Source organism: Tachysurus vachellii, chromosome 12 (genome assembly GCF_030014155.1).
Source record: "Tachysurus vachellii isolate PV-2020 chromosome 12, HZAU_Pvac_v1, whole genome shotgun sequence".
Taxonomy (NCBI): domain Eukaryota; kingdom Metazoa; phylum Chordata; class Actinopteri; order Siluriformes; family Bagridae; genus Tachysurus; species Tachysurus vachellii.
In genome coordinates, this window is record NC_083471.1 from 22,685,462 (window position 1) to 22,703,105 (window position 17,644).

Consider the following 17,644-nt stretch of genomic DNA (forward strand, 5'->3'; position numbering starts at 1 on the left):
TGATCAAACATGGAGATTAAACAAAAAAATTATATGTATATATATAAATATATACTTATATCTGGAATATCTGGAATGCTTTTTTTTACGTATTTTTAAAATTTTTTATGCTTACCTTTTAACATAAAAAATGTGGGCATCATTTACATCCATATATATATTGTCCCAAAATATTTTGTCACTGGCTGATCAAACATGGAGATAAAAAAAAAATTTATATGTGTGTGTATATATATATATATATATATATATATATATATATATATATGTATATATATATATATATATATATATATATATATATATATATATATATATATATATATATATATATATATATATATATATATATCAGTGATTCTTGATATATATATATATATGTGATATATATATGTGAATGATGCCCACATTTTTTTATGTTAAAAAGTAAACAATGATAAAAAAACATTCCAGATATTCCAGAAAAAAAAGACAAAACAAAACTAAACAACAACAAGAACAAAAAAACCTAATATCTTTCTACTATGTTAGTAAGCAGATCAAGGGTGTGTTTTATCTGTGTAAGTAACACTGGCATCATCCCTACAAAACTAGGACTAAACCAGCTTCTTTATTACTTGACTAATTTATTTTAAAACTAACTTGATCAATAAATAGGATCCAGAACCAGGCCCAGGAACGCCAGTCCTTCACAGGACACCGTGCTCAAGCATTTCCACGCCGGATTAAAATTAGTCCACCGACTAACATGTTTTTGAAAAGTAAGAGGAAACCACAAAACCAAGAGGAAACCCAAAGATTCACAAGGGATAAAATGTGAAACTACATGCAGACAGAAATCTGAGCTCAGGACCAAACCAGCGAGAGCTCAGAGTTGTCATTTTATCTCTGTGTCTGCCGGATGTCTGTTGGCCTTTCTTCAGTGTCTTTGGTTTCCTCCAACCACCCAAAAATGTACCAGTGGGTAAATGCTGATGTCAAAAAGCTTCATGGTGTGAATGAGTGTGCAAATGTGTGCCACATGTTTCTCTGATGATCAACGCCTCTATCTCAGTTTAAAGCACTTAAACTAGAAGAGAAAATCTTGTATTATTTGTACAAATAAGGACAAATATGATATTTAAATGTGTACATTTTATAAACAACAATTAAAAAAATATGAAATAATAATTTTTAAAAAAATTGACAGATATTTTAAACATGATGTCACACTACATTACAAGAATTATTATATTTTACATCATATTACTACACACATCATACCAGTTGTTCTTAGATTAACAGCACTGTGCTAAAACACATTAAGAAGACCAGCATGGCAAAACAAACTGCTGAAGGAACCAGTTAAACCATTAAAAACCTTCTCACAGTGTGTTGTATTCAGTGCAGTCTCATTCACAAACTACGTCACAAAAAAAATTCACAGGAAATATGATTGAACAAAATGACAGAAAAAGATCACCAGCAAACATACCTTAAAATATTTACAGGAATAAGACAGGGATGTTTTGTTACTCTGAAATGCTATAACACCGCTCCTGTAGATATTGTATAGATAGCATTTCTATTTGTACTGTAACTTGTCTCTGATTCAGTTTTGTTGTCTTTCTCCTGGTGACGTTTTACCATTCTCACAGATCCTCTAAAAGCTTTATTAAAATTGTGTGAACCAAAGAAATATATAAGAGGGTCCAGGCAACAGTTGATTCCTGCCAGGACATACGAGAAGTAGTACGCTGTTTCAGTGTGTAACAGAAGCTGACAGTGTTCAGGGTAGTACTTTTTAATGATAACCGCGACAGTCCGGGTAACGTTGAGCGGGAAGAAGCAGAGTCCGAAGATGACCAGACACAATCCTATCATCTTTAGAGACTTTGATTTAATTGTCTGCCCATGCATAGAGTTGACGTTTACCTTGATTACTGATCGAGCCAGACAGCTGTAGCAAACCGCAGCTGTGATGAAAGGCACAAGAAAGCCAAGAGTGAAGAGCACAAAGTTGATAATGAAGTACGCACTGGTGAGTTTGGATTGATGTATGGAAAGGCATTGCTTGTGCCCGTCTTCATTGGTAACAGGTAGCAGAATGGCGTACACTATGGCACCGCTTAATAAAAAAAGCCACACTACAAAACACAGCTTCTTCACAAAGGCTTTCCGTTTAAACGGAGACGATCGTTTGAAGTGAACCACAACCACGTAGCGATGAACGCTGATAAGGGTGAGGAACACGATACTGCCGTAGAAGTGAGCGCTGACTAAGGCGATCTTCAACTCACACAGAAAGGTGCCAAACTCCCAGTTGTTCCCGTTGACAAAGTAGGCTGCCATCAGAGGGGTGGCAGGCGAGGCCAGTAGATCACTTATTGCCAAATTAAACTGTAACACCGTCCCAGAGTTCCATTTAGACATCCGGAAGATGAAAACCCAGAGGCTGAAGCCATTCAGGAGGAGCCCAGTCATGTAGACCAGACAGAGGAGGACAGTTAGGCTGATGTGCTGTGCTACAGGAGGGCAAAATGTCTTATTGTGGCTGTTCATCTTTGAGAGACCGAGAAACTGTGTACTCATGTGGTGAGAAAGCTACTTCTAAAGAATGTATGTGAAAGAGGAAGAAGAACAAAGGCAGTTCTGTTTTGTTTTTGTGTTCCGTAAGACAGATGAAACAGTATCAGGTTAAATTCAAATTCATAATGAAAATTCAAATTGTGTTGATCACAGTATGAAATGAAATACTTTTTTGATTGTCTATGACAAAAATAGAATATAATTACAATAAAAACAGAATTTACAGAATTGGAAACAGATTGGTGACAGATGTGTGCAATCGGTTTTGCAATATCTGTATGTTGTGCAAAGTCTAAGCTCTAGTTCTACTGTACATGATATCCTGGTTTAGGGTCAAATACTGTATGAAGAATCTTCTATGTTGGAATTCAGGAAGAGGAAGAGAGTCCCTGACAACAACAGAGAGAAAAGTCCATTGTTGGGCCTTTTAGACAGCTATATGGCAGGGTGAATGCAAATGTTTATGAGAACCTCCTTCAGCAACATGCGGTTCCTTTCCTGCGAGGAAAGATCTCTCAATTAACCTGCAATTTTAATGCAAGACAATGATCCCTGTCACACTCCAAAATGAAATTGAAAATGTCTGAAAAATCCATGGCAATAAAGTTATCAAACTGTGGAAGAGACTGGAAGAAGAGTAGACGGAAATCACACCAGAGCTGTGTGAGAAACCGCTGATGTCCTGCAACCGCAGATGTGCTGAAACCGTCAGCTGAAACAATGGCCTCGAATCGTTCTACTAACTGTAATCTTCTTTCATTTTACGATGGTTACTGTTCACTAATACTGATCATGGTGTTGTCCACAACATAAAGGTTGTTGTTGAAGTGCATGGGTTATTTTGTAAAATATGCGAGTAGGAGAGTGAAATAACCCACAGCTATTATTTCTTTACATTTTGAGCGATGAAGATTAATAATTAAAAAAGAAAAATCGAACGATCTCCATTGTACATGTACAGTAGACAAGTAAAGCAAGCTGTTTACTCTTTGACTCAGTGAAGGTTGCATAAATGAAACCATAAATGCATAAATAAAACTTCCTTTATTTGTTTCATTCCTGTTTCACAAAAACATTACGGAAGTATTTTGAGCATAAGCGTTTGATATAACATCACTGACTTGATATAACATACTGAGCTCTTCAATGCACCAATGACAAAAATAGATCCATTACAATAGCATTAAAATATTTAATTGCTAAATCATATTAATTCTAATATTTCAAGCTGTTTGAATGATTGGTTCACAGAATATGGAAATATATTTATGTGTTGTTCTGTACATAATATACAATACTTCAAATGGAAATATATCAAATACCACAAATAAACAATACAGTATAACATCAGTAACACATCATGAAGGGTCACTTCTTTGTACAGTCGTTCTGGTTTCCAGGATTTCTGCACTAATGAAATTGCTGTTATATTTCCCTTTGTTCCTTTTTACAGAATGATAGCGTCTGCTAGCTAACATCTGGCTTTTCAAGTGAAATGTAAAATTCTTTTAATTTGAAAAACAGATTTAGGAGAAAGAATTGTCACTGGATGCAGACTTCAGTGGTAAATCCATCACCTACATAATTAGACAAGTTAAAAAAGTGCATCAAAAAGGTTTGATTCCATATTAAAATACCCTTCCCTCCCTCCCTCCCTTCCTCCCTCCATCCCTCGTTTCCTTTCTTCCATCCTTCCTACTTACCCCCAACCCACCCATTCATCCCATCCTCCTTCCTTTCCTTTCTTTCTACCTAACCTGCCTAACCCCAACCCATTCGTTTTCTTTTCATCTGTCTATCATTGTTCCTGTCTTTCAGTTTTATACATTTGTGAATTTCATATATTAGTTTAGGAAAAACAATATTTACTGTATGTCCTATATGTCTGTCTTTCATTCTGTCTGACTTTCTTTTGGCCTTTCTGGCTGTCTTTTTTTCATTCTGACTGTCTTTATCCTCCTACCTATCTAGCAACCAACCTTACCTATTGGCTATTCAGCCCACCCAAACAAACAGTCACCCACCTTCCCTTTCTCCCTCCCTCTCTTCTTTCCATTCCTTCCTTCCTTCCTCCCCCCCCTTTATTTGATTTGATTCTTTTATGTTTTTTCTATCTGTCTATCTTTGTTGGTATTTCTATCTGTCTACATTTGGGTATTTCATATATTTTTCAGTCACTCTAGCTTCTGTACCACTGGCTGGTCTGAAAGTTCCCCGAGAAGTGAGAGTGCACTAGCATACTAGCATACCAGCTTTCAGAAATCCCCATTTCTTATTTTTAAGATCAAATCTGTGAAATTCAATATCAAACCTGATTCTATGAACATTTTAGAAATGATGCCCCATAGATCGACCTTACACCCCCCAAAACACACACACACATACACACACACACGACATACACTTTTTTTTTTTTAGCATACCATAAACATATATTATATTTAATATATATACAGGATATTATAAGTGAGTTATGGACATATTTTCCCTCTTAATCATCCTTGGCGTGGGGGTGACATATGTGGTCTGAGGGCTGTCGTGCTCAATATTCTCATGAGTTGATTGGAACCTGACTCCTATTTTTCTCATGGAGCTGCGGAAGGCTACCAGAAAGTTCTGTGAGGCAAAGCAGTAGATCAGTGGATCAAGATAGCAGTTGGCTGTAAGCAGGATCCAGGAGGCGTAGTACAATGTCTCCAGTTGCAAAAGCAGGTGGCAGTGTTCGGGGTAGAATTCCTTGACCACAACCATTAAACTTTGAATCACATGAAAGGGTGAAAAACACACTACAAATATCAGCAAGCAAACAGCAATCATTTTGCGTGACTTACTCTTCATTTGCCTGCCTTTTAGATGACAGACGTTGATGCTGGACACGGATCTTGCCAAACGGCTGTAGCACACTACTGATATCATGAATGGGATCAGGAATCCGGGGACGAGTAGAACAAAATTTAAAGCAAAATACTTCTCCTTGTATTCTCCCTGGTGGATGCTGTAGCACAACATGTGTTTCTCCTCTCCGCTTGCACCCAGAAGCAGACAATACACCACACCGTTAATCAGAATGAAAGCCCAAACTCCTAGACAAAGCTTCTTTACAAAGTCCTTTTGTATCATTCGGAATTCCTGACTGTGGTAGACCACAGATACGTAACGGTGGATGCTTATGAGAGTGAGAAAAAAGATACTGGAATAAAAGTGGATGAACAACAGGGCGATCTTGAGCCGACACATCAGATGTCCGAAAGGCCAGTATCCCAGTGTAAAGTTAACCGCTATAAAGGGTCCTAGAGGACATAAAATAAGATCGCTGATGGCCAGGTGGAACTGGAGAACCGTTCCAGACTTCCACTCTGGAGTACGGTACTTGAAAACCCACAAGCTGAAGATGTTCAGGAGAAACCCAATCATGAGGAACAGGCAAATCAGCACAGTGATAGAGACAGGCTGGGACGCAAGCCTGGACTTAGTGGTGAAGGAAACATTTGTGCAGTTCATCTAGAGAGCAAAATTAAGTAAAAAAACAAACAAACAAACAAACAAACAGACAACTAGATGTTATGCTCTTAATTTACACATTTACATACATTTGTTTGTAGTATTAATATCAAATGACTTGCAGCATGTAGTTGTCTACAAAATAAAGAAATTAAATTAGGATTTTTTTTGGGTTACTTACGTTTTCACAGAGCTTGAAATACGAATGGCTGCACGATGCCAATTTAACAGCTCTCAGTCATCAAACTTACCTCAAGCTTTTTTTGCGACTTCCTGCCTGCTTTCATATTCATAAATAGAATCCAGAGGATGTTCTAAAGAAGTGGTCAGAATAATTATCAAGCTATGGCATCTCTATCCTTACCTACTTAGCAACTAGATATAAGTATGATGTTTGAGTCATGCTGAGACCTGCATTAATGCAGAAAAGTTTTCTGATTAAGAACTATGTCTCTCAGGTCTCAGGTCGCCTGTTTGTGACCTGAAACGTTTGAAATAAGATATACAGAAAGTGCTCAGCATTTCTCGCCATGGAAACCAGTCTAACGTGCACTTTCCAGTCATATTTATACAACCTCCATCCTTCTCTTCTTCTTATTACACTCAGTTTTCAGTGTATTAGGTATATTCTGTCATTTTACACCTACAAATTACAGATAGATTGATAATAAAAAGCAGTTCTCTGCTTTCTTCTTTTTTTTAATCACTGATCAGTAACATAGACTCCATCTTAATGCTCTGTACTTTGTCTCTTTCTTAAACCTACAGCATGTCTCTAAACTGTCCTACGTACATAAACATAAACTCGTCATACGACTCAAGTTTAGTTATTTTTAATGCATTACTAGTAGATGTCTGGAAGAACAAGCCTCTTGTCTATATGAACGAAACATCAAAGTTAGCCTAAGCTTCTATAAAATGTACAGCATCTCATACAACTAAATAAATTAAAACCTTTTCCATATAAATGTAAGAAACAGGAAGATCTGAAAATCCATCTATTTTCTGTAGCCCTTATTCTTTACGGGGTCAAAGGGAATCTGGAGTCTATCCCAGGGGACTCAGGACACAAGTACACCATGGACCACCATATTATGGACCACGTATCATGGGGCACATATAAAAACACTCACATGCACACAAGATAATTTAGTAATGCCAATCAGCCTACAGCATGTTTTTGGACTGGGGAAAAACCTGGAGTACTCAGAAACAGCCGAAGCACAGGGATAATATTCATTCATTCATCTTCTACCGCTTATCCGAACTACCTCGGGTCACGTCCCTGTCCCACGAGCCTGTCCCTATCTCAGGCGTCATTGGGCATCAAGGCAGGATACACCCTGGACGGAGTGCCAACCCATCGCAGGGCACACACACACACTCTCATTCACTCACTACGGACAATTTTCCAGAGATGCCAATCAACCTACCATGCATGTCTTTGGACCGGGGGAGGAAACCGGAGTACCCGGAGGAAACCCCCGAGGCACGGGGAGAACATGTAAACTCCACACACACAAGGTGGAGGTGGGAATCGAACCCTGACCCTGGAGGTGTGAGGCGAACGTGCTAACCACTAAGCCACCATGCCCTCCGGGATAATATTGGGTTATCTCCAAACACACATAGAGGAGGCAGGAATCAAACCCACAACCCTGGTGGTTTGAGTCAAATCTGCCATCATTAAAGCCGCCATGCCCAAAGACCTGAAAAATCTGATTTGCATGTGTTGTTTTGTCATAAATTATAACAGCCTATCAGAATCACTATGCAAATGCAGGCTGTCAAATACAAGAAAACCAAAATGATGTGTTTGTGTGTGGTTGGTTATTCAATTAGCATCATTTTTCCCCAATTCCCATCAACTATTCAGCTCTCCCATCATACCACAGCTATCTCTGTGAAAACCTACTGCATCACCGGATGGCTTAATGGCAAGTGCCATCCACATACATGATGTTCTGGATGCTTACTGCTGTGATGGACAGGGGAGCGAGAGCACAACTAATATTACTCCACTGTCTCCCAGCCACTGATGCTTTAGATACAGTTCATTGTTCTCATTTACAATTCTCTCTCTCTCTCTCTCTCACTCATTTTCTACCGCTTATCCGAACTACCTCGGGTCACGGGGAGCCTGTGCCTATCTCAGGCGTCATCGGGCATCAAGGCAGGATACACCCTGGATGGAGTGCCAACCCATCGCAGGGCACACACACACACACTCTCATTCACTCACGCAATCACACACTACGGACAATTTTCCAGAGATGCCAATCAACCTACCATGCATGTCTTTGGACCGGGGGAGGAAACCGGAGTACCCGGAGGAAACCCCCAAGGCACGGGGAGAACATGCAAACTCCACACACACAAGGCTGAGGCGGGAATCGAACCCCGACCCTGGAGGTGTGAGGCGAACGTGCTAACCACTAAGCCACCGTGCCCCCCCCTCATTTACAATTTATCCAGTAAAATGCTGATAAATAACAGATGATTAGTAAAGCATCATCTGTTAGTTACACTGACGTGCTACATGACCTGACTTTGACAACGCCTCGTTCGTATTCTGATAGATATTCAGGTTAGGGGGTTTCAGGCGGGAGGAAGTGGGAGGCTACTTGCTAGACATGTAACATTTGCCCTTGAAAAAAGAAACCTCAAAGTATAAAACATTTCCAGGGAAATTCCCACCACTGGCTCCCATGTACCACAGCCACATTTAGACATTTTCGGTTTCTAATTAAGCTTTTTCTAAATTCCTGTTTTCAGTTCCTGTTTATTTACATAGGTGTAGTTCCTAATTAAACTAAATACCAGTCTAAGGAAGCATTTTTTTTATATTTCGCTATAAAAAAAAACAATATTTCTAGATATTAAATGTACGAGGAATGTTACTTTTCCTTTAATCCTTTGTTAGGATTTAAAGACGACTAACATTGGACACGCGGAGGTTAGAAACATATTAATGTCTTCTGTAAAATAAAGCTTACCAACAAAAACAATGCAATATGTACGTAAATCTTCTCTTTAACCTGAGAAGAGTTTTTCATCACTACAGTCGCCTCAGACTTGCTCATTGGGAATAAATACAAACACCTTTAAATATATCTAATATTAATCTTGAACTTTTTCTATCATTTTTATCTTAGTATAATAAACCTTAGAGCACCAGGAATGAGTTCAACAGTGGAACAGGTTTGTATCTTTTGTGCAGTTTGGTGCTTTTTTTTGTGAGAAAAAATGATGAAAACTGAATCAGACTTTAGAGATTAAGAGCTTCTAAAAGTTCAGATTAAATTCGGACATAAATTAAGACAAAAATAAAAGCTGCAACTTACAAGATGATGTTCTAAATAAGTTTATTTACAGCTGGGCTACAAACAATCCGTAAGCCACAGAGTCAGACACAACGGAGCTGTACATATAGTATCAGTATTAACTGATAAGACATCGAAACACGATCAGGCTTTAAAATACTCACTCACAACAAAACAAGCACTTGATTGAGCCAAAAGAGATGATGCTTATAAAATGACCTTTGGATAAGAAAAACAGAAACGATCAAAATACACTAGAGAAAGACAGCCGTCCGTCTCAGAGCCTCTGCGGTGTCTATCAGAGAGGAGTAGTGGGTGTGGTGGGGACGGTGACCGGGTGCAGGCCCAGGTCCAGGGTGGGCGCTTCCTCTGGTTCTGGTGGACTCCGTTTAGACGCCTCGATCTTTTCCACCAGCTGTGTGTAAAGCTCTTTTACCGGCTCACTGCTCTGTGGACCGAAAATACAGGAAAAAAAACAGAATTACTGTACTACGATGACGTAAAAAGCCCTATTTGGATGGTGTTATTGTATTAAACACACCACCTAGACATCCAAGTCCATGGTACTGTATGTATGTGAATAAGAGAATCGCATATAAGACGTCCCCATGAAACGTCTGGAGAGTTGTGATACGATGTGTTGATCACAGTGTTCGAGATACTTTCCATGCCCCTGCTCAGTCTAACAGTCTTGACGGTAGCCTATAAATCTGAATAACAGAGATGAGTTTATAGAGAGCATTGTCTCAGCTGTGAAAGAACTTGTCTGTGAACTGCCTACACCCACACCAGCCCTGGACAATAAGATGTCGCGTGTTGGTGGAGTTATGGCGTCTGAATCGGAGTGTGATTGTTCCCGCTGCCCCCACAGCTCCGCTGGTCCGGTTCCAGACTCACTTGATTCTATCGAACCCCAATGCAGTAGTGTTCATCTTACACACTTTTTAAAATTATTATCATCTACGTAGCAAGGCATCTCACCTCTTCTCTCTTCCCCTGCCTCTCATGTCTTGGAAGTTGTATGATGACGACAATTCCCAAGAAAGTGCGAACCTGAGTACGAGTTGCGTTCATATTCACAGTTCCAGTGCACCCGAACCCACACAAGCTCGACACACTTTGGAATGCTTCCTGGTCCACATGACCGCATTCACGTTAACAATTATTAATAGAAAATATAGCATAAACTGTCCGAGTGAAAGCCCACTGAAATAAGACGCTCTCAGTGGGACGACCCCCCCAAAACCAAGCTTATTTTTTTCTATATATGGTGCGATATTATATAACTCCCAGACAGGAACACAAACTTATCCTACTTCTACATTTAAAAGCATAAAAGAGGAGATGGTGTCATCTAGTGGTTTTAGGAATTAACTCTTTTTCTCAGAAGCCGAACAACAGAATTTGTTGTGTCCGTGTTACGTGCTGGTGGTTAATATGAAGCTCATACGAAAGTAGACAGTCAGAGTTTTAAGGGTTTGTAGTTCATGAGAATTATTTGTGATGTCAAACATTTCTGTTCTCCGAGATTCTCCAAGTGTTTGTTCATAAGTGTCATTTTTTTTCTTAATCCACTAAAGTTCTGTGTAAGTTTATTCAACAGAGGGAAAAACGCCGGTCTCATGCTGAAAGCCTTCAAAGTCCTGACTCATTTGAAGTCAGACTAGCAGTAAGAAAGTAATTCATTTGTTTATAGTGATTGAAAATATGAAGATAAGTCAATTCCCATCCCGCTGTGGTTTGAAGGCTTTACCTGTTTGGGTGGTTCAAGTGTTTTCATCAGTGCTTCCAGGAAAGAGGTGTGTACTTTCTGGTGAAGATGGTTCAACAAGCGCAGTGCGTGTCGGTGCACATTCTCCTTGCTGATAAGTAAAAAAAAAAAAAAAAAAAAAAAAGAAGATTTTTGGGCAAGTTATATACGGTGATATGAACCTTGGAATCATAGAAAAACTTTTATGAGTTTGGGGGGGGGGGGGGGGGGATTGATTAATAAGCTTGATATAATTTTTTTTAAGTGTATTCTTCTTTTAACAGCTAATATATTATTTCTTATATATACACACACTGTACGTTTGTCACTATATACTGTATATTTCTTTATATATTTTATTTTATATATAAAGAAATATACAGTATGTGTATATATATATATATATATATATATATATATATATATATACACATACTGTATATTTCTTTATATATTATATATATATATATAAAGAAATATACAGTATATAGTGACAAACGTCTGCTGCTGATGAATGTGACAGATTTCAGTCTGTGAAGCAGGAAATGAGTCACCAGGTAGGAGAGCAAAACCTCGGCTCCTTCACTAGAAGACTGACCTGGATGAGGACGTGAGGAGGAAACTGTCGAAAACGGAGGTGCAGAACTCCTCAGTGCCAAACTCATCAGAGAGCAGGGTCAGATGGCCTGTAAGGAGGTGAAGGAAAATGTCTCCGAATGCCATGTCGTTGTACGTCTCCACTGCAGGGACACACACAGACGTACACATGCATATTAAATAATGTTTCTTTTTTCTGTGAAGAGTTTCTGTTCTGCACTGACTCAGAAATAAGATCATATTTATTTATTTTCTTTATTTCTTTTCTTCCCTATTCTCCTTTTCTGAGTCTGTCAGTCAGAGTGAAGGAGGTGTGGCCTCAGTGTCAGTCACAGCGAAGGAGGTGTGGCCTCAGAGTTTGTCAGTCACAGTAAAGGAGGTGTGGCCTCAGAGAGTCAGTCACAGTGAAGGAGGTGTGGCCTCAGGGTTTGTTACAGTAAAGGAGGTGTGGCCTCAGAGAGTCAGTCACAGCGAAGGAGGTGTGGCCTCAGAGTTTGTCAGTCACAGTAAAGGAGGTGTGGCCTCAGGGTTTGTCACAGTAAAGGAGGTGTGGCCTCAGAGAGTCAGTCACAGTGAAGGAGGTGTGGCCTCAGGGTTTGTCACAGTAAAGGAGGTGTGGCCTCAGAGAGTCAGTCACAGTGAAGGAGGTGTGGCCTCAGGGTGTCAGTCACAGTGAAGGAGGTGTGGCCTCAGGGTGTCAGTCACAGTGAAGGGGGTGTTTGCCTCTAAGTGTCAGTCACAGTGAAGGAGGTGTGGCCTCAGGGTTTGTCACAGTAAAGGAGGTGTGGCCTCAGAGTGTCAGTCACAGTGAAGGAGGTGTGGCCTCAGAGTGTCAGTCACAGTGAAGGAGGTGTGGCCTCTGAGTCTGTCAGACTAAAAGGAGTTGTAAATATATTGCCTAGAAAAAGCTCAAAAAATACGGTCAACCCCTGAGGACATTTCTATTACAGTAAGTGTAGTAATGATCAGGGTGAGCTAATATTATTCTTCTCTAATATAGTCATTTAATATAGACCCTGCATGTGGGCCAGTGGTTTACTTACCCAAAGAAGGAAGTAACCTCTGCAGAGCATTCTTATTCCTCTGCTTAGCAATATGGAGTACATAATACAGACCCATCTCACACGCAACTCTGTTTTCCTGCAGATATCTAAAGAGCAAATAACATTCCAAATACACCACATAATTAAATCAGTTTGTACTGGACATGTAAACTGGGTAACACCATCAGAATATATATATATATAACCCTAACCCTAACCCTAACTCTGCTTAATAAGAGTGTGTGTAAATACCTGGTAAAAGTGTCAGGCAGGGTATTGGGGTAGGTGAGAGAGCTCTTCTCTTCACTGGGGAGTTTCTGTTCTACAGTGAACGTGTAGTCATCCACCACTATCGACATCATGGCTGGCAGGAAACGTGTAACAACCTCAAGTTCCTAACGACACCACCAAACAATATCGCTTACTTGTAAAAGTTTCTCAAATAAATAACGCTCATCACAGAAACAGCTCTTTTTCTCCAAGTGACAGCGCTGGTTCTTAACGTGGAGCCGTTTACACTTTTTTTTTTAACTACAAAGCTGGCGGGAAACCAGCGACTTGATTATTAAAAATGAGCTCAATTAAAATATACATTTATAAATCAGTAGAGACGAGAAAACTGATGGTTTTTATTACAATTAGCTATATTGAAGCTGAATATGTCAAAAACAAACAATTGCATTGAACAATTAGTTGCTGAGTAAAAAATAAAATAAATAAATAATAATAAAAAAATATTTAAACAATTAAAAATAATTAAAAAATAAAATTAAAAAAATGTATAATTATTGAATAGTGAATAATTATTAAAAAAAATAAATAAAAAGAATAAAAAAAAAAACTCGTCACCTAAATCATCACCAGCTCCAGGGTCTAAAAATAATAAACATGTAATAATGTTACATGAATAGCAGCTAACGATCTTACCAGCCGTGGCTCTTTGAAAACCTGGCTGTCAATCATGTCCCAGGCTCCCTGACCGAGACACAGCATCCTGAGGAGCAGCAGCATGTCTGGACTGTCCTGTTCACACACAAACACTGATCATCTACTCTGATACCAAACTTATCTCCTAACTGACGATCTCGTATAGTCTTTTCTCCAATCCATAAATTTCCAGTCAAGTGAGCAAACAAGAAATGTAAAATAATAAATAAAAATGAGCCCCACCCTGCTTTTAACCCTGCTCCATACAGCACATACAGAAGGTCACAGCATTCAAAGGTCAAGCTGTTTTTTAAACTGGCTGTGGTTTAGAAACGTACAGTGTGAAACTTAACGTAACAGTTAGTTAACCCAGTAAAGTATGAGCAGTGTGAAACGTCAAACTGGATAACCCAGGATTCTGTTTACCCGAGGTTTAAAATGATCCAGGGGAACTATTTCACACAAGTCTGAAACTCCCTTTTAAAAGTATTATAAGCATACAGTAAAAATCCCGCAGCATAAAGCCTCTTATTCCCTGATCAGGACCTCTTACTCTGGGCAAAGCGTCCTGGCTGAGCAGCTCCTGCAGGTTCCTCACTGTGCTCAAGACGAGTGTGTTACTGGCAAACGGGTCACACAGGATCATAGAGAGGTCCCTGTGAGAGACAGTCATACAGTAAATAAGAACTGTGCCGTAAATCTAGTAAAACAGCGAGCTGCTCTGTCCCTTGTTTATCTTTCATACCCGAGGACTTGCTCCTGGCCTTTCTTCATACTGTCCAAGAAACCCTGCAGCTCTCGAGCTCGCTTGGCATCAACAAACTTTTCCCTGATGCAAGCGTCCAGGCACCAGGTGAACTGGAATAAACCCAAAATATTTATTTCACATGTATTCTGTTACATCCTGGTTTGAGTTTAACACCTACTACCGTATATAAATTGCATTTAGTGTCAGTCTAAATGTATTAAATGCAGAATAAACAATAGTAGTTGTTTTTTTTAAGTATTAATTAAAAGTATTTTTTGTTTTTCTGGACTTAAATGGACCTGCAGGTCAAACCACAAATCTAAGAGACAAATCATGATCAGTGGATTGTATTTTCTCGAATTATTCAAGAAAACGTCATGGGCTAGTTCGACCTGATGATGGCGCTTTAGTGCAGCTTTTTAGGTTGTCACACCCACACAAATATAACTTATAAATTGTTTTGCAGCCAGGGTACAACACCAGATACAAACAAACAAACACAAATACACCATTTACGCAATTAACATATAACAAAAATTAAAAATTCCCTTAAATAAATATTCCTTGGCATCTAGCCAAGGACAAAGACTCATGGATTACTTAGTTCCTCCAACTTCAGTTTTTTGTGCTCATTGGTTGTATTATTACTTTGTAGAAAATTGTCTCTATTATACAAGAGGAACACTGGTTAAGGTTGTATTTACCAGCTGTTTAATTCCAGGAGTATTTGCTACACCGAAGAGAACATCGGTTCCTCACCTTGTGGCAGGGATCGACGGAACAGATCTCGCTGACGTCCAGATCGTGCAGGGACATGAGCAGCTCGGCACGCAGGGTGCAGTAGTGCACGTTTCGGGTGCGCAGGAAAAGCGTCCTAAGGAACTGCAGCACCATGTCGTACAGTTTAACGTTCTTCCCGATCATCTGCGTGAGCTTCTGCACAACCTGTTAATATGCACGGTGACATGTTCCGTGATTACGCTCTGTATCTATTTCTTATATGGGGATTAAAAACGTGCTGCGGTTAACGAGTGTGGAGGCACTCACCTCTCCCTGACGTCGTGTTTTGGGAGAAGGACTGAAGAAGTTATGCAGGATGGAGAGATCGCTGCTGAACAGAGCTGCCTCTTTTTCCACGATGTACTGCTTGAGCAAAGGAGAGACTTCATCACCAAACAAAGCCTGGTTATCCTGCCAGATCTGCCTCTTAACTTCCACTGCGCAGACTTTATACAGCTCCTTATCAGCCATCACCTGCTTCAGCTTCTTCTCGGGAACCTTGACAAAAACACCACAATGGAAATGACATGAAAGCAGCATGATCATTAACATCATTAACACCAGTGAGCTGGATCATCTCTCACCTTTGGTAAGTGTTTCATAACCTGCATGACCACCGGCTGGATAGACGGCATCTTGACCAGTGGAAAGCTCTTCTCCAGAAGTTCCTCCAACTTGTGGTATCTTTGTTGGATTGGATTAAGTATACTGTAAAGAATAACCACGGAATAAACCAGTGTAGCAGACTGGGGTGTCTTTCTCTTACCTGTCTTCGTCTTTGCCTTCGGCAATCACTGCAACTCGCTCCATCAGTTTATCCCGGAGCTCGTCAAACACCGACTGGTGAAACTCCAGCCGAGGAGTGCCGTGAAGATCGAGGAAAGGAAGCGCAGACTGCAACGTCGGCAACAATATGCCGTTCTCCATCTAAACATAACAACATCTGCTGCTGTAGTGAAGTAGAACCTTACATAATGAATTTTATCCTCCTGAAGTGTGAGGCCAGTGCATAGTTTCTATAGTTGCAGCGATATCCTTTGGATAATTCAATTGGAGACCACATGGGCTATGGAGTTCCTGTGGAATTCGTTTAATCTACTGCGCATGTCATTACGCAACTTGAGTCATGCTTCATAGGAGTCATCAACAGAAACATGTCATTTATATCATTTATCAGAGATAAGAAGGATTTTTTTTTGTCCAGCAACATATATTGTTAACCGTTAACATGTTTATAGCCATCCTGTGAGTTTCACACAATCCTTTTGACGTCTTCCTATTAAGTGTCTTTTATCCAAGTGTCACAGAAATGTTCTCCTGCTGAAATTCCTGCTGAACATTTGAGAACTTTAGCCACAATCTCACTACATCTGCTGCGATGAGCAAATCACTTTCCACCTTCTCTGACCGCATGATCATGACATTTTTCTGCAACCATTACAATTCACAGTATAAACCTGTCCTTAGAAAGCTGTGGATCTGATTTGTGGGGTTGTGGTTTGGGTTTTTTGGGCCGTTTTCTGCAAATCTGGCAACCCTGAACCTCGTCTGAAACAACTAGACAGCCGAAGAGATGAAAAAATTGGAATTAGGGAACTTTATTGTAATTATTTATGATGCTTCTAAAATGTAGTGCTAAGTAAAAAAATATATAGTTTTTACTAGATAAAATGTTACTATTATTCAATATTGTCTATACTTTATCTTTAAGCTCCGCCCCCAGGGTACACAGTGAGAATATGTTTATAAATTATTAAATAAAAGAGTAAATAAATAAATAAATAAATAGAAAGCAAGCAAAATGAAAAAAGGGGTTAGAGTTTAATCCACTAGCACTAGTATTTATAGATTTTAGCATTTTTACTGTAATATAAACTGCACACTCAGACACAAGCTTAATATATATATTAAGCTTGTGTATATTATATATTAGTATACATATTATATTATATACCTTAATAATATATTGTTAATCCTATTATTTTAGCCCAAATGGATCACATGCTATAATAACAGTTACCTGAAACTGGTCAATAGCTTTCAGAGGCTCTGTACAATTCGTCAAAGTTTCCTTCAGGTCTTCACCATTGGAAATCCCGAGCTCAGACAACCCGGAAAACATCTTGGTTTAAGAGTGTAACTTTATTATCCTGCAGTAAATCCTAAACTACACACTGATGCCTACTGAAAACTGTAATAAAATGAAAACAACGCTCGCCAGATGTGTATTTTGAGCTCTCTGCATTTACACACTTCCTGAGCGCACGATAAAATCGGCCGGGTAAAGAACATCGCAAGATCAATGGTTCCGCCTGAGAAAGGTTCCTACATAATATCGCACGCTATACATTCGATTATAAACTTTCTTTTGGTTTTTTAAAGACTTTTGTAAATCACATAACTAAAA

General features: G+C 39.3%; 3 protein-coding genes across 3 annotated transcripts; all 3 read right to left on the reverse strand.

Annotated features, from left to right (window-relative positions):
• Nucleotides 1-672: 672 nt before the first annotated feature.
• Nucleotides 673-2,669, reverse strand: LOC132854723 (cysteinyl leukotriene receptor 2-like). Its single transcript, XM_060883303.1, has one exon. It carries the CDS (start codon nt 2,569-2,571, stop codon nt 1,525-1,527), a length of 1,047 nt encoding a protein of 348 aa, XP_060739286.1. The 5' UTR covers nt 2,572-2,669; the 3' UTR covers nt 673-1,524.
• A 2,359-nt stretch (nt 2,670-5,028) lies between these two features.
• LOC132854324 (cysteinyl leukotriene receptor 2-like) lies at nt 5,029-6,264 on the reverse strand. The gene is made up of 2 exons (XM_060882611.1): nt 6,251-6,264; nt 5,029-6,069 (listed from the first exon to the last, which is right to left on the reverse strand). Exon 2 carries the CDS (start codon nt 6,067-6,069, stop codon nt 5,029-5,031), a length of 1,041 nt encoding a protein of 346 aa, XP_060738594.1. The 5' UTR covers nt 6,251-6,264.
• Nucleotides 6,265-9,417: 3,153 nt separating this feature from the next.
• On the reverse strand, nt 9,418-17,505 carry nelfb (negative elongation factor complex member B). Its single transcript, XM_060883856.1, has 13 exons — nt 17,258-17,505; nt 16,004-16,164; nt 15,822-15,921; nt 15,505-15,735; nt 15,217-15,402; nt 14,455-14,567; nt 14,263-14,365; nt 13,710-13,805; nt 13,035-13,177; nt 12,783-12,889; nt 11,741-11,882; nt 11,146-11,254; nt 9,418-9,840 (listed from the first exon to the last, which is right to left on the reverse strand). The coding sequence occupies exons 1-13, from the start codon at nt 17,357-17,359 to the stop codon at nt 9,691-9,693; spliced, it is 1,743 nt and encodes a 580-aa protein (XP_060739839.1). The 5' UTR covers nt 17,360-17,505; the 3' UTR covers nt 9,418-9,690.
• Nucleotides 17,506-17,644: the final 139 nt, after the last annotated feature.

Bases quoted from the DNA above. Each gene is read 5' to 3' on its own strand.
- LOC132854723 (XM_060883303.1), bottom strand. From the start codon at position 2,571: ATGAGTACACAGTTTCTCGGTCTCTCAAAGATGAACAGCCACAATAAG.
- LOC132854324 (XM_060882611.1), bottom strand. From the start codon at position 6,069: ATGAACTGCACAAATGTTTCCTTCACCACTAAGTCCAGGCTTGCGTCC.
- nelfb (XM_060883856.1), bottom strand. From the start codon at position 17,359: ATGTTTTCCGGGTTGTCTGAGCTCGGGATTTCCAATGGTGAAGACCTG. The intron at 16,165-17,257 runs GTAACTGTTATT...TGTTATGTTTAG, and splicing joins AAGCTATTGACCAGTTTCAG to ATGGAGAACGGCATATTGTT. The intron at 15,403-15,504 runs GTGAGTGCCTCC...GCATATTAACAG, and splicing joins AAACACGACGTCAGGGAGAG to GTTGTGCAGAAGCTCACGCA.